The sequence below is a fragment of the Onychomys torridus genome, chromosome 8 (genome assembly GCF_903995425.1).
Source record: "Onychomys torridus chromosome 8, mOncTor1.1, whole genome shotgun sequence".
Lineage (NCBI taxonomy): Eukaryota > Metazoa > Chordata > Mammalia > Rodentia > Cricetidae > Onychomys > Onychomys torridus.
Genome location: NC_050450.1, coordinates 58,189,335 through 58,213,629, shown reverse-complemented (window position 1 = coordinate 58,213,629; position 24,295 = coordinate 58,189,335). Strand labels below are relative to the sequence as shown.

The following is a 24,295-nucleotide window of genomic DNA, read 5'->3' as shown; positions in this document are numbered from 1 at the left end:
GTAGGTCCGACTCTGGAGAGGCGGTGTCAGGCGGTAGTGTTCCGCCCCAAGCTTACCGCTGGAGTGCCAATAGCCCAAAGGCAGCGCCCTCTTATCCTGTCCACGTCAACCTCCCAGACCAAGCCCTGCCTTTCTCCAGCTGTCTATGCCCTTTGGAGGATCCAGGCTTCTCCAGCCTTCTGTGTCCTACTCTGAAGTTGCTCTTCCTGTTCCTCAGAGCCCCCATCCTATCCCTGGGGCTTTTCCTGCCAAACTACATTATCTCTACACTGAATCCCACTTCCCCACATCTCAAACGGCATCTTCCCCGATTCAGAGGCAGGGTGGAGGTGAACAAGTTCCCTCTGCTTCAAAAAACATCAGAGAAGGACCTATTGCAACTTTGGTTTCAAAGTTATAATGCATGGCTTAAAAGAGGAAGGAAGAAAAGAGAAAGTTGATTACAGGTATCAGGGTGTTTGGGGGAAGAAAAATGAGGAAAAGTAAGGGAAGGACAAGTTTGAGGAATATCCGGTGGCCCAAAATCCCAGGCTCCCACCCACAGCCCAGCCCTTGGAGCAGGAGTGAAGAATTAGATCGGTTTTGTACAAGAGTTTTTAAAAAATCAAATCACAACAAAGTTGACTTGGCTTCTGTTGAGCCTCTGGGATGACCATGTCTGTCACCCAGGCCACTCCTGCCTTCTCCACCAGACAGTTCAGCTCTCCAAGGCCTCCCCTGTCCAGTCTGGCATTTCCACGGAGTGTGACCACGAAGAGTGAGGCTGCTTCGGTCTGGCCCATGTGTCCATCCAGACTCCATTAGTGGAGTGCAGGGCTCCGAGGGCAGAGAGGGATGGGAGGGGCAGACCCTGCCCAGGCAGTCCTCACATTGGACAGGGCAACAGACGGCATCCCAAGAGTTCTCCCTCCCTTTCCCCCCCACCCCAAATCAGGTGGAGGGGGAGCAGCTGTCACCAGAGCCTATGTTGGTGAAGGTTTCGGCTCAGCACGGAACGGACATCAGCAGTGAACCTGGAATGACAGTAACTTGCATTGGTGGAAAACCTTAACAGGTGACATCTTCACAGTGGAGCCGCACTGGAGTTAGGGCGGAACTCAAAACCACTTTCCAACAGTGGGACAGGCTCAATCTGATAGAAGCCAATGACTACAAACGGCGAGCCTGAAGTCCTGAAGGACTTTTTTCCTAATCATTTTGAGACTCCCCCCTAGCTCTTCTGTTTGGCCACTCAAGTGTTGTTAGATACGGCAGCACACCTGTGACCTCAGCTAGCACTTGGGAGGCTATGCCAGGAAACTAAGTTTCAGGCCAGCACAGGGCACAGAGAAAGAATTTGTCTCAAAACAAACTTTAAAAAAGAGGAAAAAATGCCAGGCCGTAGTGGCGCACGCCTGTAATCCCAGAGGCAGGCGGCGGATCTCTGTGAGTTTGAGGCTAGCCTGGTCTACAGAGTGAGATCTAGGACAGGCTTCGAAACTACAGAGAAACCCTGTCCCCAAAACAAACAAACAAACAAACAAAAAAAGAAGAGGAAAAAAAGATCAAGAAGTACCTACAGGTCACTTCCCTTACCTGAGGGCATCCAGCATTGGGAGGAGGTTGAGAAGCGCTGTGTCACTGGGGTCACTGAACCAGGATTTGATAGGGATAGCATTGTCTAGGGTGGGTAAAATTACAGTTGAGAAGAGGTGAAGAATTCAAGAAAGCCTGTGAATTTGTCCCTAATATTATTACTTAAAAACCATATACCTCACCCACCAAAAGTCACCAACCAAGTAAAACACTTATTTCTCTCTAAATGTCAAACTGAATTATCAATAGACTTCACAACAATATGAGGCTAGAGTTCTGGTCAAACGGCTACTGTGCCTCACTTGGAGTGAATTTGGTAGGAAGCCCATTTATGAAACAGACACCTAAGTGTGGTACCTCATTGGATGAGAAACAACTTACATCCAGACTTGTAGTACAGTGGATCCAGACTCTAGGACTAGGCCCAGGTCTTCTGCCTCCTAGCTCCTTGCAATCCACCCCTCAAGGAGTCCAGGAGTTAGGGGTAGAGCTAAACAGCATAGTGCTTGCCTAGGATTTAGTGTGAGGCCCTGGGCTCCACCCCCAGAACCACTAAAAGTCAGGTCTGGCCAGTCTGGTTATATAAAGAGACCCTGTCTCAGAAATAAAAACAAAACTAAAAAAGTCCTCAAAACCACTTCCTGGTCCTGCCAGGCTCACCACCTTTGCCCGTACCTGGGTGGCTCCTATAAGCCCCGGGGGAGTTATCCAGGATCACAATGCTGGAGAGGTCACTGTGGACCACAGAGAGGTCTTTGATGTAGCTGCCCAACTCCAAAGTGCAGTGCTGAAAAGCAAAGAGTGATGGAGCACAGCCCCATCCCCATGCCCACCTCCCACCCAGGACCCAGGTGACCTGCCTCTCAAACCTGATTCTGGCTCCTTACCTGTCTATAGTACCTCCTCTTAAGAATGCTTCTGCTGTTGTCCAGTTTATCTGCCACAGCAGAGCCATAAATTTCCATGCTTGCTGTAAACACCACGAGCTCATACCACTGGCTTACCTGAAGTAGATTGGAGGAATACAAATGTCATACAAAGTAATCATTCATTTAGACATAATGGTTCTTTTTAAGACTAGTCCTTTTGACCTTCAAGTAACATCAAATGTCTGTGAAAATGCAAACTATTTGGACCCTCTACCAATCTTCAAACTCAGTGTCTGAGGCAACCGCCACCCTCAAGATTCAAAGATATAAACCCAAAAGTGCAGGATGCCTGTGAAAGAATGGAGTTCTATCACTGTAACAAACGAACCCCAGCTACTCACAACCATTCCCTTACCTCCTATAGAGTCTCCTTCACAAAACTGTCCTTACCCACTGTCCTAATTTGCTACTCTGTTGCTATAATTAAACACTGACCAAAACCAACCTGGGGAAGAAAGGATTTATTTCATCTAATAACCCCCGAGATCACACTCCATCACTGAGGGAAGTCAAGGTGGGAACTGAAGCAGAGGCCATAGAGGAATGCTGTTTACTGGCTTGTTTTCCAACGCTTGCTCAGTGTGAATTTTGTTGTTGTTTGTTTGGTTGGTTTTTTTCGAGACAGAGTTTCTCTGTGTAGCTTTGGAGCCTATTCTGGAACTCGATCTGTAGACCAGACTGGCCTCGAACTCAGAGATCTGCCTGCCTCTGCCTCCCAAGTGCTGGGATTAAAGCCACTGCCTGGCTCAGTGTGTATTCTTATCCAACATGGAACAACCTGCCCAGGGGTAGCACTGCCCTCAGCAGACTGACCAACTACCAAGTTGTCCACTTCTCCAACAACAAAGACACAGCACCTACTAGGTTCTCAGCCTTGCAGACGTGAGACAACTCATTACTATCTTAACGTGAACTGAATTAATAAATTCTTTTAATACATACTCATCCTGTCAGTTCTGTTCCTCTAGAGAACCCTATTACAACTTTGCAGCAGAAAATAGGATCCTGCTGTGACAGAGCTGACCATGTTGATCTGGGGGAGGACTGTGGAAACATTTGAAACTTTTGAGCTGGAAAAAAAGCCACTGAATGCTTACTGCTTAATGGGCTGTTCTGGGTAGAGCTTAGAAGATAATGCTGAGGGGCTGGAGAGATGGCTCAAACTTATCTCCCTAATTAAAATGAAAACTCCATGAGAACAAGAGCACTGACTGATCTTCCAGGGATCCGGAGTTCAATTCCCAGCAACCACATGGTAGCTCACAACCATTTGTAATGAGATCAGATTCCTTCTTCTGGTACATACATAAAATACATGAATAAATGAATCTTAAAACAAAAATTAAAAAAAAAAAAAGACAATGCTGAGAACTATGCAAAGGATAGAAGCCTGGCCTGTGGAGTTTCAGAGGGAAACCAAGGCTACAAGGTCATTCATGTACTATTCTGCTAGTCTAGATGAAGAATCACAATCTGTGGACACAGCACCCACATCAGACAGTTCACAACTAACTGCCTGTAACTCCAGCTCCACCTGCGCCAACACCAGGCCTCCATGGGCACCAGGAGGTATACAGACACACATGCAGGCACTCATACATACATACATACATACATATATATATAGTAAAATATAAAATAAAAATAAAATAACTCTTTTAAAAAGAAGAATCTATGGGCCTTTGATCCCAGCACTCGGGAGGCAGAGCCAGGCAGATCTCTGTGAGTTCGAAGCCAGCCTGGTCTACAGAGTGAGTTCCAGGACACGCTCCAAAGCAACACAGAGAAACCCCATCTCAAAAAACAAAAACAAAACAAAGAAGAATCTATGAACCAAAGCCAGGCATGGTGGCACACACCTATCTTTAATCCCAGCGCCGAGGAGGCAGAGAGGTAGCAGCAGGGGCAGGTGGACCTCTGAGTCTGAGCCCAGCCTGGTCTACAGAATGAGTTCCAGGACAGCCACGACTACATAGAGAGACCCTGCCTCAAATAACAGCAGTCTGTGGAAGAGAAACTTGTGCTTCAAAGGAACAATGGATGCTGGTTAGCTAGGGATGGAGAATCATCTGTGATGAAGAAGAGACCAGCATCACTGAGGTGAAATCTCAAGTATTTCCTCAAGTTTGGTACACAGAAATTATGGTCTGGAAGCTATGGTCTAATTAAGGCCACATCTAAAACTTGCAGCCAAACTTAGTATATATTTTAAAGTCCCACACCGTACTGCTGGCATGGGTGGCATGAAGGCTACAGAATTAAAGGGATCATGAAGAAAAGTTGAGCCTTGGCACTGTGGAAGACTGGGAGAGGCATTGGTGAAGGTAGAGCCTTAGTCACTGGAAACTCCAGGACTGAAAGTGAGAGGCTAAGGCTTAGTACCATGGGAGTCAGTTCCCGAAAAGAGACTAGGAGGCAACGGGTCAAAGTACAACCTCGGTTGCTGCAGAGACCCTAGCATATTGTATATGCCAGGACCGGGGGATAACCAAAGAAGGCAGTGGCAGATGTGGAGCAGAGTTGGCCTGTGCCTATGAGACCAGCTGTGTATGCTACCAATGGCAGAACTGGAGAAGTGAAGCTGCCCAAGTTCTCTGGAGCCCTGAAGACCAAAGTGAGTCCCAAATGTCAGACACCGAGCTGTAAGACTTGATTTACACCACTAGATGTTGGTTTTGCTATGATTTGATCGCAACTGCCCTGGTTCTTCCCTCATTAATAAGAAGAAGAAAGTGACTTGTGCCAGGCAATGGTGGCACATGCCTTTAATCTGAGCAGGGCAGGGTGGAGGTGTTGGTTAGAGGCAGACAGATCTCGGTGAGTTGGAGGCCAGCCTGCTCTACAGAGTGAGTTCTAGGATAGCCTGTCTGGGTAGCGGAGTGTGTGGGGGGAATAACTTGTTTTTGATTTTACAGAAAGCCACAGTTAACACAGTTAACAGACTGAATATTTTAAAGAGACTTTGAAATATTTTTTTTAGAGACCCAAATGGATAGAACAGTAATTTGTATCAAATTATGTCTATCTACATCCATAGGTGTAAATATAGCCCTCAGAGAATTTTTTTTCCTTTTCTCTTTTTTTTTCTGAGACAGGGTTTCTCTGTGTAACAGCTTTAGCTGACCTGGAACTTGCTTTGGAGACCAGGCTGGCCTCGAACTCAGAGATCCGCCTGCCTCTGCCTTCCGAGTTCTGAGATTATGGGTGTGCTCCACCACTGTCTAGCTGAGACTTTGAACTTTTAAGTGGTTGAATTTTTTAGGACTAGGGGACTTTTTTTTTTTTTTTAAAGATTTATTTATTATGTATAAAGAAGGCATTGGATCTCATTACAGATGGTGTGAGCCACCATGTGGTTGCTGAGAATTGAACTCAGGACCTCTGGAAGAGCAGTCAGTGCTCGTAACCTCTGAGCCATCTCTCCAGCCCCAGGACTAGGGGACTTTTAAAGTTGTATTTTATGTTATGAAATAAGTATGAGACTTAGGGGAATAAAGTTATGGTTTTTAAAATTTTTTTATTTGCATATAAGTATCTGTCCCTGCATATGGTTATAGCTTCTGGTTTTTTTCTAATTTTTTCAAATTACGTTTATGTACTTGTATACATCAGGTCCTTTGAAAGAATAACAAATACTACCCACTACTATCCATCTCTCCTGCCCAAGATTATGCTTTTTAAAGTGACACATTATTTTGTAGAATGACAAGGGATGGACTATGATGTTTGGTTTTAATGCGAACTTACCACAGGTTCTAACCAGAACTGTCCTGACTGCTTTAAGTGATATAGGAAGACCCACCTGAAGAGTTGGCAGAACCTTCTGGTAGCAGCCCAGGTAAGAAAGCATGACAGAAGAAGATTATTTGCCTCTTGCTCATGGGACCCTCCCTCCTGCCACTGTGCTGATTTACCTTGCTGCTACGCTGCTTCCTTCACTAATGTTACAACCAACACTTGTAAGCATCTAACATCGACTAAGGACCAGCAGCCCTTCAGGAACCTTCCAAGTTTTCACATCAGATTGGAACTGTTGAGACACCAGCCTCCAGAACTGAGCATCTACCAGGTTGTTAGACACTCAGATATGAGACAGCTCACTACTATTTTATTGTAAGTTGAATAATATATATCTATATGTTTCTATTCTGTTGGTTCTGTTCCTCGAAAGAACCCTGACTACTACACCAACTTCTCACCCTTTCTCCAGTTTCCCTAAAGACTCAGAACCCTACAACCATTCTTTCATCAAGGAGCTCCCATTAGCTCACACACACTCACCACTTCCAAGAAGAAATCCACATGGGGTCTCTTATGTACAAAAAAGCGGACAGGATGTTTGTCTATTACCACCTGCAGAGGAACAGGGGAAAGATGAAGAAGTCCTAAGCACCAGCACAGGCCTTGCCCACCCCATGCCTACCACCTGCTTTTCTCCTTCTGGCTGATCCTGGTGCCAGGTCTTACCAAGCCCTGACCTTAAAACTGGGAAAGAGAGTTTATGTCTGGACACAGTAGGAGGTATAAGTATTTCACCATCTCCACACACCTTGAGGATGAAATCAGGAGGTGTTCCAGGCCTCACTGTAGGCCTCAGGACCCCATCATGGTGAGAGTGAATGAGTGTTTCATCCAGATCCAGCACCAGGATCTTCTTCTTCACCTGGGCTGAACCACAATGGGAAGGAATCACACCAATGACCTGGAGCCCACAGCTGGGGCCTACTTCAGCTTCAGGTAGTCTTCCCATCCAACATACTCACCTAGTCGATTCCGGGACAAAGGAGATAAGGGAAGGATATCATATCGAACAGTTTGATACTGAATTACCTAAGAACAAGAGAAAAAAAAACAAGAGCACCTTATAAGGAAATCTTCCCCAACAATAATAATAGCAAATACTAAACATTTACCATATAAGATTCAGGACCTAATGTGTAATCCTAAGAGTGATAAAGGTGAAATCAATGATGGAGCACTTGTCTAACATGCAAGAGACTCTAGGTTCAATGCCCAGCACCATAAAACAAAATTCAAGTAATAATGTAATTATCCTTGTGAGATAGGTAACAAAGACTAAATAAATATCTTCATGCCTAGGACTGCACAGCTAGACTTATCTCCCTAATTAAAATGAAAACTCAACGAGAACATGAATTTCCTCTCAGTCATGCCTATTTTTTCAGTGCCTCAAAAACTGCAGCAAGGATAATGAGTTAATAGCAGAATGTGTCCTCTTAACATGATATCCTGCCACACTGAACTAAGAAACACGCAGGTTCCCCACCTTCACCTCAGGGGATCTCCATGGCCATTCCCATCATCTCTCATTGGGAACCAAGAAGCCCAGACTCCTGTGGGCAGAGACTAGGAATCAGGAAAGGAAGTCTTTGATCACTGAGGGGAAGAGCAGATGAGGGAATCCAGGAGTTGTCAGGTCAGCTAAGTTCCTCTGGCTAGGGGCCATCAGGACTATTTTAACCAGCCACCTGTCCACTTCTGTGTCTACTAGCCAAGTCACAAGCTGTGGTGAATCTCTGAAAAGCCTTTTTACCCTGGTACCCAGGGCAATGGAGACAGTGTCAAGTCCTCCTTGCCAACCTGACAAGAGAGAAGAAGGCCAAAGTGGAGTAAGGACTGTGAGAGAAAGGTGAAAGAGGGCAAGGACATCACTCAAGCTTTCCAGTTCTGCTTCTCCAAGGCTTCTCTAGAAGCTATTTCCTAATCCCCAGGGCTTCTGTGTAGAGTCTGGCAAGTCCCTCTGTTCTTTCCTTCTACCCTACAATGCTCTGCAGTCCAATCCTAGGCCCTAAGCCACACATTCCCTACTTGAAAACCAAAAGGCTCTCTCTTCTTTAATCCCAAGGCATCTGCCCTTCTTTTCTCCCTGAGCCTGTGATGAGGGCTGAAACAGCTCGGGTGTCCTGTCCTGCTATCTCGGGTTGCACATGCTGGGCATGTAGGGAATGCTCCAAGTATCTGCCAGAAAGGGCGTGGGGAAGAAAGCAGACTGGAAGGAAGGCAGGACAAAAGGCTGTGGGGTCAATGATGTACAGAGGAGAGCAACTAATCTTCTAATACATGGACTAGAGCACTACTCCCTACACTCAAAACAAAAAGAAAGAAAGAAATGAGCAGTTAGAGGAGGGAGGATTCTTGGAACAAGGTCAGAAAGAAAGGATGAGCCCAAAGTCAACACATAAAATCACAGCAGTTAGGCTCCATACTATGTCAGCCTGGTTGCACACCCCAAATCTTTCATGAACCCTACCGCTCTTAGACTAGGTGTGCTTACAACCAACACCCCAAATAATCCTCACCCTAAACCAGGAAGTGCAAGAAATAGAGAATGCTAGGGAATGAAATGTAAGTCCAAAGCATTCTCCCAAATCAGTCAAGTCTATTACAAGCACCAAAGTCTTTCTGAGAATTCTCTTTGACCTAGGCTGCCACAGACTGCAGCCAGCTCACTCATTTTCCCAGAATCCGACCTGAGCTTTGCTCAAAGGGAGAAAACATAAGGGTGCATGCATCAAGGAATGTTAGCTGGAATAGTTTCCCTTGGAGGAAAGCTTGAGGGAGAGAACCCAGAGATGCTTGGGTTCATCCAAACAGTCTCTACGCTCCAGGTATCCCTTCATAATTGCTAGAGTCTCCTGGAGAAACATGCCCTCTTTCCGATGCAAGAAAGCTCTCCAGGTAAAAGCTAGATCTAACGAGACACCCAATTTAACGTGCTGCCTCTTACAACTAAAAATGCCCATTATAAAAGCATCTTTTTCAGTCCTAGGGTCTCAACAAACCCATTTATACACGCCATACGTTTCCAGAGTCTTTTTGGAGGAGTTCCTTCACAACCAAGGCTTTTTCACCCCCCCAGGCTCCCATCCCTGCTTCATATGCCCTCCTACACACAGTCACCACTGACAAAGGAGCCTGGCTCTTTCAACAGCAGGGTCTTTCCAGAGCCCACATCAACAGTTCTGGCTACCAACAAACAGGTGTTCCCCGCCTCTTGCTTTCTTTAGCAACAACTCCAGCTTTCTTAAGGAGAGCACCCTTCTAGCCCCCCAAGAGCTGCCAAATCCTATCCCACCTAGATTAAAAAAGAAACCAAAAGCACTACAGACCTTGGTTCTTTTATAAGGGTCTAAACCCTGCTTAAAGGTGTCCTACTTCTCCAGCGGGTAAAGCTCTGACCAAGGCTCCGTTCCTAGGCCCAAAACAGAGGCCCAACACTACCCAAAATTTCATGAGCACCGCGGACAGAGATCCCCCACCGCTGCCAGCACCCACACACACTCACCGTGCGGATCTGCCTCCGCAAAAGGTAAATAAAGAAGCTCCAGAGCTTGGCGGCGAAGGCCACGAACGTGCGCAGCCCCAGCAGACACTGCGTCCGCATCATCCCGATGACCCCGGCACCGCCGGCCCCGGGGCCCCAGCGGCCCAGCTCCGCCAGCCCCCCGGGGGCAGCCCCCCGCCGCCGGGAGGGGGAACGGGGGCCCCGAGCGGCAGGAGAGGCTGCAGAGATGGGCACGGAGTGGGTGGCTCAGAAAGCCACCCCCAGCGAAGGGAAAGCCCAGCGGAACCGGGAGCTGGGGGACTGGCGTGGGCAGCCCGCAGGGGCCCACATGAGCGGGAAGTGGCAGCGACGGCTTCGCGTGGGCTGCAGGCCCAAACAGGTCGGGCTAGGACGGGGTCCTCCGAGACCGGGAGGGAAGGGGATGGAGAATTGGGGGAGGGGGCAGTGGGGGAGGGGGCTGGGGAGAAGGGAGGGAGGGAGGGAGGTGGGAGGGGAAGGTGGGGGGGGAAGCGAAGGGTGGCCCTCTGCGCAGGCGCGCTAGGGGTCTGCCCCGGGAAGGGGGCGGGCGGGGGCCGCGGCGCGCGCTGGGCCACGACGACTCTTGGGGACGCCCGGGGCCTCTGAGCGCAGGAACGGGGCGGGAGGGGGGGGGGGAGCCGAAGGGCGCGGGGCGCTGGGCCGGGGCGGCCTCCCCCTCCCCGAGGCCAGGGCGTCTCAGCCGCTAAGGCGCGGGGCTGCAGGTCCTGCCGCTGGGCTTCCCACTCTGACAGGCGCCATTTTACCGCCCAAAGGGCTCCCTCCTCCTCTCTTCCCTCCTCCTCTTCCCCTCTGACAGTACTTCCGGTAGTGACGCGTGTTCACTTCCCCGGGGTGGATGGGTCCCTCGGCCCGTTCCAGCGAAGGAGGGTAGAGTCGGGGAAAGCGGAGGGAGTCCGGAGCAGGGATGCAGCGTTGCGCACGCGCGCAAGGTGACTGCGGGGCGGGGCCCGGAGCGGGCCTCGGGCGGTGTGGGCGGGGCCGGGTGACGTCATCGGCCCCCGGGTCCGGACGCTCTCGGGGAGCCGGGGGCTCGTGCGACCCCTTATCTGCAGCCCACTGACAACTGTTCCAACGGCCCTTCTCACCCCAGACGTGGTGCAGGAACTGAGGATGTCTTCTCTACGGCTGTGTACAGAGACTCTGGAGCGCCCCCTCCGAGTGAGCCCCGCTGAGGACACGGGACATAAAAAGAAAAAAAAAAACCCACAACCACCCTGGTTCCAGACTCTGCGGGCCTTTAATGGGGGGGGGGGGAGGGCAATCGTAAGTGCCCCGCCTCCTCGGCCGTGACGACATCAGAAGGCGTCCGAGATGCTGGACTCGCTGTTGGCCGTCGGTGGCTTGGTGCTTCTTCGAGGTGAGGAGTAGCGGCACGTGGGGGGAGCCTCGGCCTGGCTGAAGGGGCGGAAGGCTTGAGGATACCTGGCTAGGGGTGGAAGTCGCGGTGGATCGTGAAGTCGGAGACCTAAGGGCGCTGTGGGATTTACACCTGCTTGGCTCTCCACAGATTCCGTGGAGTGGGAGGGGCGTAGTCTCCTGAAGGCTCTTATCAAGAAATCTGCACTTCGGTGAGTTACCCTGCGGCTTCCCTCGGTCCTTACGGGGAAGGGAACTGGTGCCCCCACTCTTCAACACGTCCCCATCATCTTTGCTTTAGTGGGGAGCAAATCCACGTCCTGGGCTGTGAAGTGAGTGAAGAAGAGTTTCGCGAAGGTTTTGGCTCTGATGTCAACAGCCGGTAAGTATAAGTTAGAACGGGTTTCATGCGGACCACAGTTGATAAGCAGCGTCTATTGAGCGAAAGCACAGACTCCCGGATTGTGTGGAAATGGGATCATATGACTTGGAACAGTAGAAATTATAAACAAGACTATCAAAGTTTGGCCGACTTGACTGGAGACAAAGGGATACGACAGTGATGGAGAGGAACATCGTGAGGCTATGGCTCCCTAAACAAAAGAGAGCAGTAGACTCATTTTCTGGAGTAGACTATAAAGATATTTTCCTGTACTTAAGAGTTCTAGCTTTAATGTTTGCAGGTTAATAAATAGTCAATCAAGAAACTGCAGCTTCTCTTATAGTGATGCCGTCATCTTACATAAATACCCTTGCAGTTGCTTTGTTCTGGGTCTTATTATAAGGCTCAGGACTATGGACGCTAGAATTGAGTTGAAAACAAAATGTCTTTAGTAAAACAATGTCGTAAGGCCACTGTGGTAGTACACACCTGTAATCCCTGCACCCAGAAGGCAAATACAGAGAGCTCTTTGTGTGTTCCTAGCCAGCCTGGTCTGCGTAGTGTGTTCCAGGCCAGTCAGGTCTACATGGTGTGTAGCTGAAATGTTTCTCCGGCCAGTGGACACACACACCCCACACTCCACACCCCATACCCTCACCCCACCTTTGTGGTTCCACAGCCGCTTATAAAATAATTTAGAGGCTTAATATTATTTACAAACTGTATGGCCTATGGCAGGCTTCTTGCTAGCTAGCTCTTTCATCTTAAAATAACCCATTTCTGTTAATGTGTTTTGCCACATAGCCATGGCGTTACCGGTCTGCTGGCATCTTGCTTCTCCTACCCCAGTGGCTGTCTCTCTCTGTCCTCTCCTTTCTTCTCTAGGATTTCCTGCCTGCCTCTAAGCTGCATTGCCATAGGCCAATGCAGCTTTATTTATCAACCAATCAGAGCAACACATATTCACAGCATACAGAAAGATATTCCACAGCAATAGTGAGACCCTGTTTCTAAATAAATAATAAATGTGAAACAAAATAAGTCTAAAATTTTAAATGATTGTGTCCTCATGCTGCTTTCATGGTTATATGCTAAAAAGGCAAAATGACTTTCTTATGTATATGAGTATTTTGTCTACGTGTATATATGTGTACCATGGCATGCTTTAGCACCTGCAGAAATCAAATCAGGACCCTCTGCAAAAGCAACAAGTGCTCCTAACTACTGAGCCATCTCTCCAGCCCCTGAGGACAAAATGATTTTCAAATGACCAACATGTCTACAAAGAGAATGATACACTGTGAAGACACAAGTACTAAGTCTTTCATCCCATTTTCAGTATGTGTGGAATCAAGTGACTAGGTAGTGTGTTTAGCAAAAATGATTTTTTCTTTTTTTCCTTTTTTCTTTTTTTTTTTTTTGCCGGAGCTGAGGACCGAACTCAGGGCCTTGCGCTTGCTAGGCAAGTGCTCTACACTGAGCTACATCCCCAACCCCTCCCTTTTTTTTTTTTTTTTTTTTTTTTTTGGTTTTTCGAGACAGGGTTTCTCTGTAGCTTTGGAGCCTGTCCTGAAACTCGCTGTGTAGACCAGGCTGGCCTCGAACTCACAGAGATCCACCTGCCTCTTCCTCAGGGGTGCTGGTATCAAAAGCATGTGCCACCGCACTTGGCAAAATTTTTTAATTAAAAAAAACTAATTTTTAGATTTGTGTAAAAAAAACTCGGTGAAACAAAAAAACCCTGGATAGGGTTCTTCAACTTTCTCGTCTTCAGCCCCTTCCCTGGGGGCGCTTTTCCGTGACATGTAGGCATATGTGAGTTAAATATAGACTGATGATAAGTCACAAAGAGGATGGCTGAGGCTCTGGTGGGCAGCACTCTTTTTTTTTTTTTTTTTTTTTTTAATTAATTTATTTATTTATTATGTATACAGAAGAGGGCGCCAGATCTCATTACAGGTGGCTATGAGCCACCATGTGGATGCTGGGAATTGAACCCGGGTCCTCTGGAAGAACAGCCAGTACTCTTACCCACTGAGCCATCTCTCCAGCCCCTGCAGCAGAACTGTTAAGGCTCTAAGTTCAATCCCCAGTGTCATCCAGAGGATCATGGTAGTGCACACCTTTAATACCAGCACTTGAGAAGCAGAAACAAGCAGTTCTCTTATGAGTTCAGGACCACCTGGTCTACATAATGAGTTCCAGACTAGCCAAGGCAACATAGTAAGATCCTGTCTTAGAAAATAAAACAATAATAATAGTAATAATGACGATAATAAATCACAGGGGCTAGAGGGATGGCTTGGTAGGTAAGGGTGCCTTCTACCCTTGCAAAGGACCTGAATTTTGTTCCTAGCATCTACTTAGGGTGGCTCACAGCCACCTGTATTTCCAGCTCAAGGGTATCTGGTGTCCTCTTCTGGCTTTCTTGGGTACCTATACTCACTTCCGCATAATCACATACTCACGTATATACATAATTAAAAGTGAGATAAACATTCTCTTTAAAAACTATAAATTTACAGGGCTGGAGAGATGGCTCAGCGGTTAAGAGCACTGACTGTTCTTCCAGAGGACCTGGGTTCAATTCCCGCCATATATATGTTAGCTCACAACTGTAACTCCAGTTCCAGGGAACCCAACACCATTACACAGACATACATGCAGGCAAAACATCAATGCATATAAAATAAAAATATAAATAAGTAAATAAATTATAAATTTATTTTAGGGACTAGAGACAGCTCAGTTGGTAAAGGAGTGCTCCCCTGGCATGCTCAAAGCCTTGGGTTTGATCCCTAGCACTATATAACCTGTGTGTGGTAATACATCTGTTATCCCAGCACTTGGAAAGTTGAGTCAGGCAGGTCAGCAATTTGCGGTCATCCTTGACCACACAGCACTTTTGAACCCCAAAACTAGTAATAGCATCAGTCGAAGGAGCGGGTAGATCTTTAGGAACATCCAGTTATCAGAAGCTGGAGCTCCAGGCAGTTGGGCTGATGGGGACTGTAGAAATGAGGATTGGTGACAGCTAGGACAATCAGAAAGGGCCCCAGAAGCGGGGGGAAATGGAAGTAAAAAGGGGACAGTGTGTCACCACTAGAGGACCCACTGAGTGGCGGAATAAATCAACTCTGCCCTTGGGGTTGTTCTGAATGGTGCATAATTCAGTCATAGAGTCCAGGCTTGCATTAGCACTAACTGCAGGGTACTGATGGAGTTATCCTAAAGGCAAAGGGAACACCAGAATAACCTATGACAAGCATAAGAGGTCAGGTAGATGAAGAGGTACCTGATTGTAACAAGGTCTTACAGAGAGCACAATAGAAGTTTAGATGTTATGCCAAGAACAGTTGGGAGGAGAGTTAGTCACACCATGCCTCTTCGAAACACTAGTCCATTGGTTACCATGGAGAGAATGTAACAAAACAAGGCAGCCTGGAAACGGAGACTAGTTAGGAAGATTAGTGCAGTATCCAGGTTCGCTCACTGGGTCAGTCTGTACTGAACACAAAAAACCAAGAGCTGTGTTCAGACACTAGTGATAGAACAGTGGATAAGACAAACTTGTTTCCTACTCTACTAAGTCATAGGAAACAATGGTGAGAAATGACAGAGCTCTTCTGAATGGCAGGATCTCTTGGGGGCGGGGAGGAGTTGTTTTTGTTGTTAGGGTTTTGTTTTGTTTTTTGAGACAGTCCCATTACATATCCTTGGCTGGCCTGAATCTTGCTATATATACCAGGCAGACCTTGAGCTCACAGAGAGCTATCTATCTCTGCCCCTGAGTGCTGGGGTTGAAAGCATAAGTCACCACTGTCCTGCCTAGATTTCTTTTTTAATAATGTGTATGTGTGCGGATATGTGCACATGAGTGTGAGTGCCCATGGAAGTGAGGGAAAGGCATCAGATTCCCCTGAAAGTCAAGTAATAAGCACTTGTGAGCCTACGAGTAACTGAGCTCCAGTCCTCTTCAAGGACAGTGTACCCACTCTTAATTACTAAGCCAACTCTCTAACCCCCAGAAGAGGAGGTTAGAACAAATGTCAAAAAGGACTTTAAAGGGTAGAATTCCCAGTTAAGTGACCCTGGACAAGGTCCAAAGTCAACCTTAGAACTTAGGTTATGAGACGCCAAAGTCTGCTGTCAGTTACTAAATCCTTTCAGTAATTAGCTTTCACTAATATTTAAGGTATTGGTGAGAATTGAGGCGGGGGGAGTCCAAATACCGGGAAGACACAGGTGGTGGTGGCACACGCCTTTAATCCCAGCACTTGGGAGGCAGAGGCAGGTGGATCTCTGAGTTTGAGGCCAGCCTGGGCTACAGAGTGAATTCCAGGATAGCCAGGGCTGTTACACTGAGTAACTCTGTCTAAAAAAATAAATCGGGAAGAAGTTTAAGGTTGTAACATGTCTTCTGTTCTCTCCCTTTCTAGCCTGGTTTACCATGACCTCTTTAAAGACCCTCTTAACTGGTCAAAACCTGGCGAAGCTGTCCCTGAAGGACCTCTGGGGGCCTTACGGGCCATGTGCAGAAGGACGGATCCTGGCCCTGTCACCATTGCTCTGGACTCTGTGAGCTGGCTGTTGCTTCACCTTCCCTGTGTCACTCTCTGTCAGACCCTGCATGCTCTGAGCCAGCCACGGGTCTCCCCAGGTAAGCCTCCTCCTTTTGTTATGTACCCTCTAGAGCTCCCGCCAAGGAACATCCCCCTTCCTTTCCACTCCAACAGAGCTACCAGGGATCTCAGTCCCATATTCTACCATCTCCTGAACTTCTAGGGAGAATTGGGACATGGAGTGTTGATTGTTGGAGATTTGTTGTTTTCAGACTGTATTGTAGCTGGGCGGTGGTGGCGCACGTCTTTAATTCCAGCACTCAGGAGGCAGAGGCAGGTGGATCTCTGAGTTTGATGACAGCCTGTTCCACAGAGTGAGTTCTAGGACAGACAGAGCTACATGGTGAGACCCTGTCTCAAAACACAAAAACAAGGGGCCAGGCAGTGGTGGCCATGCCTTTTAATCCAGCACTTGGAAAGCAGAGATCTCTGTGAGTTCGAGGCCAGTCTGGTATATATAGCAAGTTCCAGGACAACCAGGGCTACACAAACCCTGTCTTGAAAAACAAAAGCAAAGAAAAAACTTGTATCTTTGTAAGTATGCATACCCATGTCTGTGATTATATGCAAAGGTGTGTATGCAGGTTCATGTACCTCTGCAAATGGAGGCCAGAAGAGGGAATTGGTTGCCTTCTCTGTTACTTTTTGTCTGTTTCTTTGAAGAAGAGTCTCTCCCTGAACCTGAGACTTGAATGTTGTCAGCTAGGCTGGAAGCTAGCAATCCCCAGCTATCCCCCTTGGAGCTGGGGTTACAGCATGTACCAGGACACTGGGCTTATTACATGGGTGCTGGGATCCAGATCTGGTCCTTAGGATTGGGAAGTAAGACCCCTTAAATGCTGAGCCATCTCTCCAGCCCTGCACTACCACACCGAAGTACAAGGATTTTGTTTCAGTTTTCTTTATGTGATTTTTTTTTTCCTGCACATACATCTGTGCATCATGTGCGTGCCTGGTGCCTGCAGAGGCCAAAAGTAGGGCACTGGATCCTGTGTAACTGAAGTTCCAGGTGGTTGGTTGTAAAGCACCAGGAGGTTGCTGGGGATGGAGCTCAGGTCCTCTGGAAAAGCAGCTCTCTTTCCTGCAGAGCATCTCTCTAGCCTGGTCACTGTTTTGCTTGTTCTCTTTATGTACCAGTTGTTCCGTCTCTAGGTCTCTACCTTGTTTTTTTTTTTTTTTGTTTTTTTTTGAGCTGAGGATCGAACCCAGGGCCTTGTGCTTGCTGGGCAAGCGCTCTACCACTGAGCTAAATCCCCAACCCGTCCACCTTTTTTTAGTGTAAAGTCTCATATATTCCTTATGACCAGAAGAATCAAAGCTGGCCTCTCCCAGTATGTAGCCAAGGATGACCCCAAATAACTTTTTTTTTCCCTGAGAATTTTATGTTGTCACAAATTACATCTTTATACATTATGTGCTCTTTTCTACATTAAGTCCCAGTGTACTGAGACCGTTTCTTTTGTTTGGTTGGTTGGTTTTGGTTTTTTGTTGTTACTGTTGTTGTGTTTTGGTTTTGGTTTTTGAGACAGGGTTTCCCTGTGTATCCATGACTGTCCTGGAATTCTCTTTGTAGATGAGCCTTGAACTGACAGAGCCTACCTCTGCCTCTCCAGCTCTGGGATTAAAGGTATGTGCCACAACCACCCAGCAACCCAGCAATTTTCTTTCTTTTTTTTTTTTTTTCCCGAGACAGGGTTTCTCTGTGTAGCTTTGCACCTTTCCTGGAACTCACTTGGTAGCCCAGGCTGGCCTCGAACTCACAGAGAGCCTCCTGGCTCTGCCTCCTGAGTGCTGGGATTAAAGGCATGCGCTGCTACCGCCTGGCTTGAATGATTTTTTAAAATATGTAATTACATCATATTTCCCTTCCATGCTCACCTCAAATTCATGACTTCTTTTTCTTTAATGATTATTACATAGATATATATTCCTAAATCTATAACTAAAACCTATCCAGTTCATATAATGTTACTTATATGTGCATGACTTCAAGGCTGACCACTTGCTATTCTGTAACAGATTGGGGGCTCATTCATCACTGGGGAAGATTGTTTGTCCCACTCTCAGGATCCCTTGGTTGCCTGTAGTTGTTTGTCTGGGGGCCCTGTGAGATCTTTCTCCCCTTCCATGTGAGCATGTCTGTTGGTGTCTCCCTTGTTTGGGTCTTGTTTAGGCAGCCGTGTTAATGAGAATTAATGGGTATAGCTTCTCTAACATTGCTGGAAGATGAAACCTCAGAGAGAGGACTGGAGAGATGGCTCAGAGGTTAAGAGCACTGGCTGCTCTTCCAGAGGTCCTGAGTTCAATTCCCAGCAACCACATGGTGGCTTATGACCATCAGTAATGGGATGTGATGCCCTCTTCTGGTGTGCATGAAGACAGAACACTCATAGTCATAAAATACAGGAGTCAATAAATCTTTAAAAAGAAATCTCAGCGCGATAAGTCAGTTGGGGCAGTCACCACGCAGTCACTTGTTCTCTGCATTTGGTCAGTTAGGGTTTGCTGTAATGGTCTCAATGCAGCTAGATCCTGGTGACGGATGTTCAGGATCTGGCTGGGCAAAGAGGTTGGACCAACCTTGAGCTTCTGATCTCCTGCCATTGCCTCTTGAGGCTAGGTGTAGGCCGGTACCACTGTGCACAGCGAGTATATAAGCTGCTGCTTGTATACCAGGCAGGCAGGCTTAATAACTGAGCTACATTTCCAGCTCCTCATTCATTTATTTTACAAATATAAACAAAGGGCAATGTCAAGTACAGGGTTTTTTTGTTTTTGTTTTTTAATTTCTTTTTCTTTTTATAAATTTTATTTATTATGTATACAGTGTTATGTCTGCCTTCGTTCTAGAAGAGGGTATCAGATCTCATTTTAGATGGTTGTAAGCCACGATGTGGTTGCTGGGTATTGAACTCAGGGCTTCTCTTAACCTCTGAGCCATCTCTCTCCAGCCCCTCAAGTAGTTTTAAATAAAATGGAAAAATCAAGGCTGACTTTACAACTGGGTCATTGCCTTATAGAGGCTTGTTCTCATGAAAGACACGAAGAAGTAAACCTGGCTGGAAGTGAAGCTCATCACCCTCTTCTGGCCTTGACATTCACACACATCAATCAAAACAACCCATTTTTAAAAATTAGACCTGGCTGTGGAAAGACACACACTTTGAATCCTAGCAGGGGTAGGCTGATCTCTTATGAGTTCAAGACCAGCCTGGTCTATATATCAAGATCCATTCCTGCCAAGGCTATCTAGTGAGACCTTGTCTCAAAAATAAATCAATAATTGAGTAAGTAAATAAATAAAATGTGCCAAATTGGGCCAGCCAGTGTGACAGCTTAGCAGGCAAAGATGCTTGCTGCCAAGTCTGAGCACCTTTATTCTACGCTTGAGTCCCACATGCTGAACGAAGAAAAGACTTCCAAAATTTAGCCTGTGATCTCCACAAGCATGCCATGGCACATGCACACCATGGAACATACATATGTATACGTAAACACCCATAAATGTAAAAAGTAAAATGTGCCAAAGTGTTTGGCAGAGTGTATCACACTGTTAATGTTCCCAGAAGGAAAGGAAGACACTACCTGGTAACCACAGCATACAAGCACTTCAGTAATCGATAAGACTGCAAAGTTTCTAGACATGCTAAAAGTATTCATGTTGTGCTGAAAGATAGAAGTCAGTGGTCCCTTGATCAGATCTGAACTGGATAATTAATTGTGGGCTAATAAAGGCACAGAGCAGTAAGGTGGGATAGTGAGACTGTCCCAGGTAGGTCTAATTAGGATAGGATGTGGCCCTCCTTTCTTAGCTTCGCTGTTTACTCCAAGGCCTTCAGCTAAATGCTACCTTGTGTCTTTGATGATCTACATTTCTTGTCCCTTTCCAGGTACTAACTCCCTAGTAGAGCAGGTACGTGTCCTGGGCCTACTACATGAAGAGCTTCATGGTCCTGGCCCCACGGGAGCGCTGAGCACCCTTGCTCACACAGAGGTGATTCTGAGTGGTAAAATGGGCCAGACTTCAGCCTCCATCCTCTGTCGAAGGCCCCAACAACGTGCAACTTACCAGGTCAGGAAAGACAACAGAGAAGACTGGAGATTAGGATCAGAGAAGAGCCAATGTCTTAGCCAGAGTTTCTATTGCTGTGATGAAACACCATGACCAAAAAGCAAGCTGGGGAGGACAGGATTTATTTGACTCACACTTCCATGCTGTAGTCCATCATTGAAGGAAGGAGGTCAGGCCAGGAACTCAAAACAGGGCAAAGAACCTGGAGGCAGGAGCTAATGCAGAGACCAGGAGAAGTGCTGCTTACCAGCTTGCTCCTCATGGCTTGTTCAGTCTGCTTTTAACACCCAGGACCACCAGCCCACGAGGGACCCCACCCACACAACGGATCCCCCCCATAGTGAGCTGGGCCCTCTCCCGTCAATCACTACTGAAGGAGATACCCTACAGCTGGATGAGACAGAGGAATTGTCTCAATGGAAGTTCTGTCCCTTCAAATGACTAGCTTCTATCAAGTTGACATAAAACTAGCCAGGACAGGGGCATGATGGGAAGAGCAGTGCAAACAGGTGTTCACTTACAGGTAGAGGAAGGAGAATTGGGTGTTCCAGTGTACCTAGGAAGCTCTGGGACAGCCTGGTCTATGTGATACCTGAGATTCTGTCTCAGGAGAAACAAGGAAAGCTGATCTAATTACTTGTGTATTGTTGATTTGTTTGATTTCATTTTTGTTTGGGGCAGGGTCTGACTCTGTAGCCCTGACTAGCCAAGAACTGGATTCTTTTTTTTTTTTAAGACTTTGAACCTACAGAGATCCACCTGCCTCTGCCTCCCAAGTTCTGAGGTTAAAGACATGTACCACCAGGGCTGGAGAGACAATTAAGAGCACTGACTGCTCTTTCAGAGGTCCTGAGTTCAATTCCCAGCAACCACATGGTGGCTCACAACCACCTGTAAGGAGATCTGGTGCCCTCTTCTGGCCTGCAGGGATGCATGCAGGCAGAATACTGTATACATAATAAATAAATCTTTTTTTTTTTTTTTTTAAGATTTATTTATTTATTATGTGTACAGCATGTATGCCTGCAGGCCAGAAGAGGGCACCAGATCTCATTACAGATGGTTGTGAGCCACCATGTGGTTGCTGGGAATTGAACTCAGGACCTCTGGAAGAGCAGTCGGTGCTCTTAACCACTGAGCCATCTCTCCAGCTCCCAAATAAATCTTTTTGTTGTTGTTGTTTTGTTGTTGTTTTGTTGTTGTTTTTGTTTGTTTGTTTGTTTGCCAGAACTGAGGACCAAACCCAGGGCCTTGTGCTTGCTAGGCAAGCGCTCTACCACTGAGCTAAATCCCCAACCCCGTATAATAAATAAATCTTAAAGAAAAAAAAAAAAAAGACATGAACCACCATGCCTAGCATCCTGTTTATACTTTGTGGTGCTTGGAGGATCAAACCTAGATCCTTTTTTTTTGCGGGGGGGGGGGGGGGGGGGTTGTTTTTTTTGTTTTGTTTTGTTTTCCGAGACAGGGTTTCTCTGTGTAGCTTTACGCCTTTCCTGGAACTCATTTGGTAGCCCAGGCTGGCCTCGAACTCACAGAGCTCCGTCTGCCTCTGCCTCCCAGAGTGTTGGGATTAAAGGCGTGTGCCACCACCACCCGACTAGATCCTTAAACATACTCAGCACACACACACACACACACATACACACACACAGAGTCGTTGAGCTGCATTCCCCTGTGTTTTCTGTCATTTTCCTCATTTAGTCCTCAGATACCCTGTGAAGTAATTGTTTTATCTTTGTTTTTCAGACTGGAAAATAAAATCCAGGGATGTTAAAATTTAAGTCAATTACCTAAGTTAAATAAACACCAAGTGAAATACCCAGGATTTGAACTCAGGGTTGCTCAACTCAAAGAGTCCATAAACTAGCCAGCCATGGTGGCACACACCTTTAATCCCAGCACTTGGGAGGCAGAAGCAGCCACATCTGATTAGAGCCTCACCTGGTCTACATAGTGAGTTCCGAGACAACCAGGGCTAGAGAGATCCTGTCTCCAAAAAAGTAAAGACCCCATTAACTTAACCAGTTAAGGATGCCGTCTTACAGCAAGTAAATGAGAGGATATGTTTTTCTTCACTAGACTTGGTGGTTCTCCATTCTTCCTGACTTCAGCCTGGATCTCCATGAGCAGCTTCCCCTCCATTCTGAGCTCCACCCAGATCCTCACACAACCCAGGTATCTAAAAGTGGCAGGGCCAGAACAAGGGTGTGAGCAGGGAGTCTGGCGGGGGGAAAAAGTAAAGCTGGAGATTAGCCAGGCAGTGGCAGTGCCACGCTTCTGACACCCTCACAGACATATATGCAGGCAGACCACCAATGAACATAAATAAAAATTATAAAGGAAAAAAAAAGGCCAGACGGTAGAGGCAGGCAGATCTCTTAAGTTCTAGGACAGCTAGGGCTGCACAGAGAAACTCTGTCTCAGAAGAAGGGAAAAACACCCACCAGAGCTGCTGTTGGGGGTCTGGGTTGAAAAGCTAAACAGCCCCAGCACTTGTCCTACAGGTGGATCCCACGGCTCATTTGACCTTTAACCTTCACTTGTCCAAGGAGGAAAGAGAAGCCAGAGACAGCCTCACTCTGCCTTTCCAGTTCAGCTCCGAAAAGTAAGGCTGGGCTGGGATCTCAGCAACTGGGTCACAGAAAGGTGGGGTGATGACAGGTTATTGATTAACCTCAAGATTTTATAGGGGCTGAAGTCCACCTCCAGAGACAAGTCTAGGGAGTGGTTCCCTACCCACCTATACAGGGTTCCCACCATGACAGGACCTTAAAAGTGCTTCACTCCAGTAGAGCTATGGGCCCTGGCTGAGCCGGACCAGATGGGGAGACGGCCCAGGCCCCAGTGCCAAAGCTAACGTCTGTGGGTGTGGTGAGCTGATTGACAGGGCTCAGGAAGCTGCTCGCTCTGTGCCTGGTGTGGGTGGATGGAAAGTGGGACTGAGGAATCTTTGCCTTCCCACTGCTCAGGACTTGGGTTTTGTTAGAGCAAGACAGTCCCCATCTCAGGGCCTGTGGTACTTGAGCTCTCGAGAACCTTGGAACTTAGACCAAGAAAATGACACAGAGACATGGGATGGGTCACCTGAGGGAATATCACTGTCGCCTAGAAGGAACTCTCCAGACCTGACTCATCACCCACCCTCATCATCATCACATCTTCCTTCCTCAGACAGCAAGCTCTGCTCCGCCCTGGACCAGGCCAGACAACCAGCCACATCTTCTATGAACCAGATGCTTTTGATGACGTAGACCAAGAAGACCCAGATGACGACCTAGACTTTTGACTAGACTAATGGAGAGGAAGACCATGGTTCAAAACCATCCTGTTGTTGGCAGAGACCTTACCTGGTCCCTCCCTCCCTGTGTTGCTCTGTCTGTGAGCTAAGGACTAACATCTAATTGGGGCAAAGAAGTGTGGTGAGAGGGTGGTGTATAGCAAGAGAATAAGAAACCCCCTCTTCCCATGCCCATTTCTAATAAAATAGATTATGTATGTACATATAAACCAAAAAGCTCCTTGGTAACTACTTAAAGAGGAGATGTTGGGGGTTGGGGCTGGTGAGCTAGCAGCAGGTAAAGGTACTTGCCACAAGCCTGATGGTCTGAGTTCCATCCCTGGAACCCACAGAAAGGTAGAAGACCCCACTCCACAAAGCTGGCCTCTGACCTACACATACACACCCATATAGCATTTGGCCACACAGGATAAAGAGTTTAGGGGAGAATAGCTAAGACCCAGGGTCTACAGTCAAGGTATTAGGCCTAACAAAATGGGTACTAAAGGCCTCGGGGCCCTGCTGATGCTCCACTCAATTCTGCTGCCGCTGTAGTGCCAATCCTGTGTGAGAACCTGGGTGTGGAGAAAGGAGGCTTGGAAAGACACCTAATTTCCAAAACTTAATTTTTATTACTGTACAAAAGCACACCCCATGTTTTGTCTTCTCCCAATCCCTCCCCTCCCCTACATGCGTCCCCCCCAACCGTACATGGTGTTCAGGGATGCGGTGAC

General features: G+C 47.2%; 2 protein-coding genes across 4 annotated transcripts; one reads left to right on the top strand and one right to left on the bottom strand.

The window, feature by feature from the left end:
- Positions 1-372: 372 nt before the first annotated feature.
- On the bottom strand, positions 373-11,007 carry Ctdnep1 (CTD nuclear envelope phosphatase 1). Its single transcript, XM_036195498.1, has 8 exons — positions 9,811-11,007; positions 7,268-7,334; positions 7,054-7,172; positions 6,786-6,857; positions 2,463-2,579; positions 2,251-2,362; positions 1,576-1,660; positions 373-1,013 (listed from the first exon to the last, which is right to left on the bottom strand). The coding sequence occupies exons 1-8, from the start codon at positions 9,910-9,912 to the stop codon at positions 953-955; spliced, it is 735 nt and encodes a 244-aa protein (XP_036051391.1). The 5' UTR covers positions 9,913-11,007; the 3' UTR covers positions 373-952.
- Elp5 (elongator acetyltransferase complex subunit 5) lies at positions 10,375-23,780 on the top strand. 3 transcript variants are annotated; one of them, XM_036195495.1, is made up of 9 exons: positions 10,378-10,778; positions 10,940-11,206; positions 11,357-11,417; positions 11,507-11,587; positions 16,027-16,247; positions 20,100-20,281; positions 22,364-22,459; positions 22,789-22,889; positions 23,456-23,780. In XM_036195495.1, the coding sequence occupies exons 2-9, from the start codon at positions 11,161-11,163 to the stop codon at positions 23,568-23,570; spliced, it is 903 nt and encodes a 300-aa protein (XP_036051388.1). In that variant the 5' UTR covers positions 10,378-10,778; positions 10,940-11,160; the 3' UTR covers positions 23,571-23,780. The 3 variants fall into 3 exon arrangements, with proteins under 3 accessions (XP_036051390.1, XP_036051389.1, XP_036051388.1); XM_036195497.1 differs by lacking the exon at positions 22,364-22,459 and having other exon boundaries at positions 10,375-10,778; XM_036195496.1 differs by lacking the exon at positions 11,507-11,587 and having other exon boundaries at positions 10,376-10,778.
- Positions 23,781-24,295: the final 515 nt, after the last annotated feature.

Coding starts and splice junctions, on each gene's coding strand:
- Ctdnep1 (XM_036195498.1), bottom strand. CDS start 9,912: ATGATGCGGACGCAGTGTCTGCTGGGGCTGCGCACGTTCGTGGCCTTC. Junction 2,580..6,785: donor TGGATTTCTTCTTGGAAGTG/GTGAGTGTGTGT, acceptor AATCTACTTCAG/GTAAGCCAGTGGTATGAGCT. Junction 1,661..2,250: donor GGCTTATAGGAGCCACCCAG/GTACGGGCAAAG, acceptor TACCCACCCTAG/ACAATGCTATCCCTATCAAA.
- Elp5 (XM_036195495.1), top strand. CDS start 11,161: ATGCTGGACTCGCTGTTGGCCGTCGGTGGCTTGGTGCTTCTTCGAG. Junction 16,248..20,099: donor CCAGCCACGGGTCTCCCCAG/GTAAGCCTCCTC, acceptor GTCCCTTTCCAG/GTACTAACTCCCTAGTAGAG. Junction 22,460..22,788: donor CAGATCCTCACACAACCCAG/GTATCTAAAAGT, acceptor CTTGTCCTACAG/GTGGATCCCACGGCTCATTT.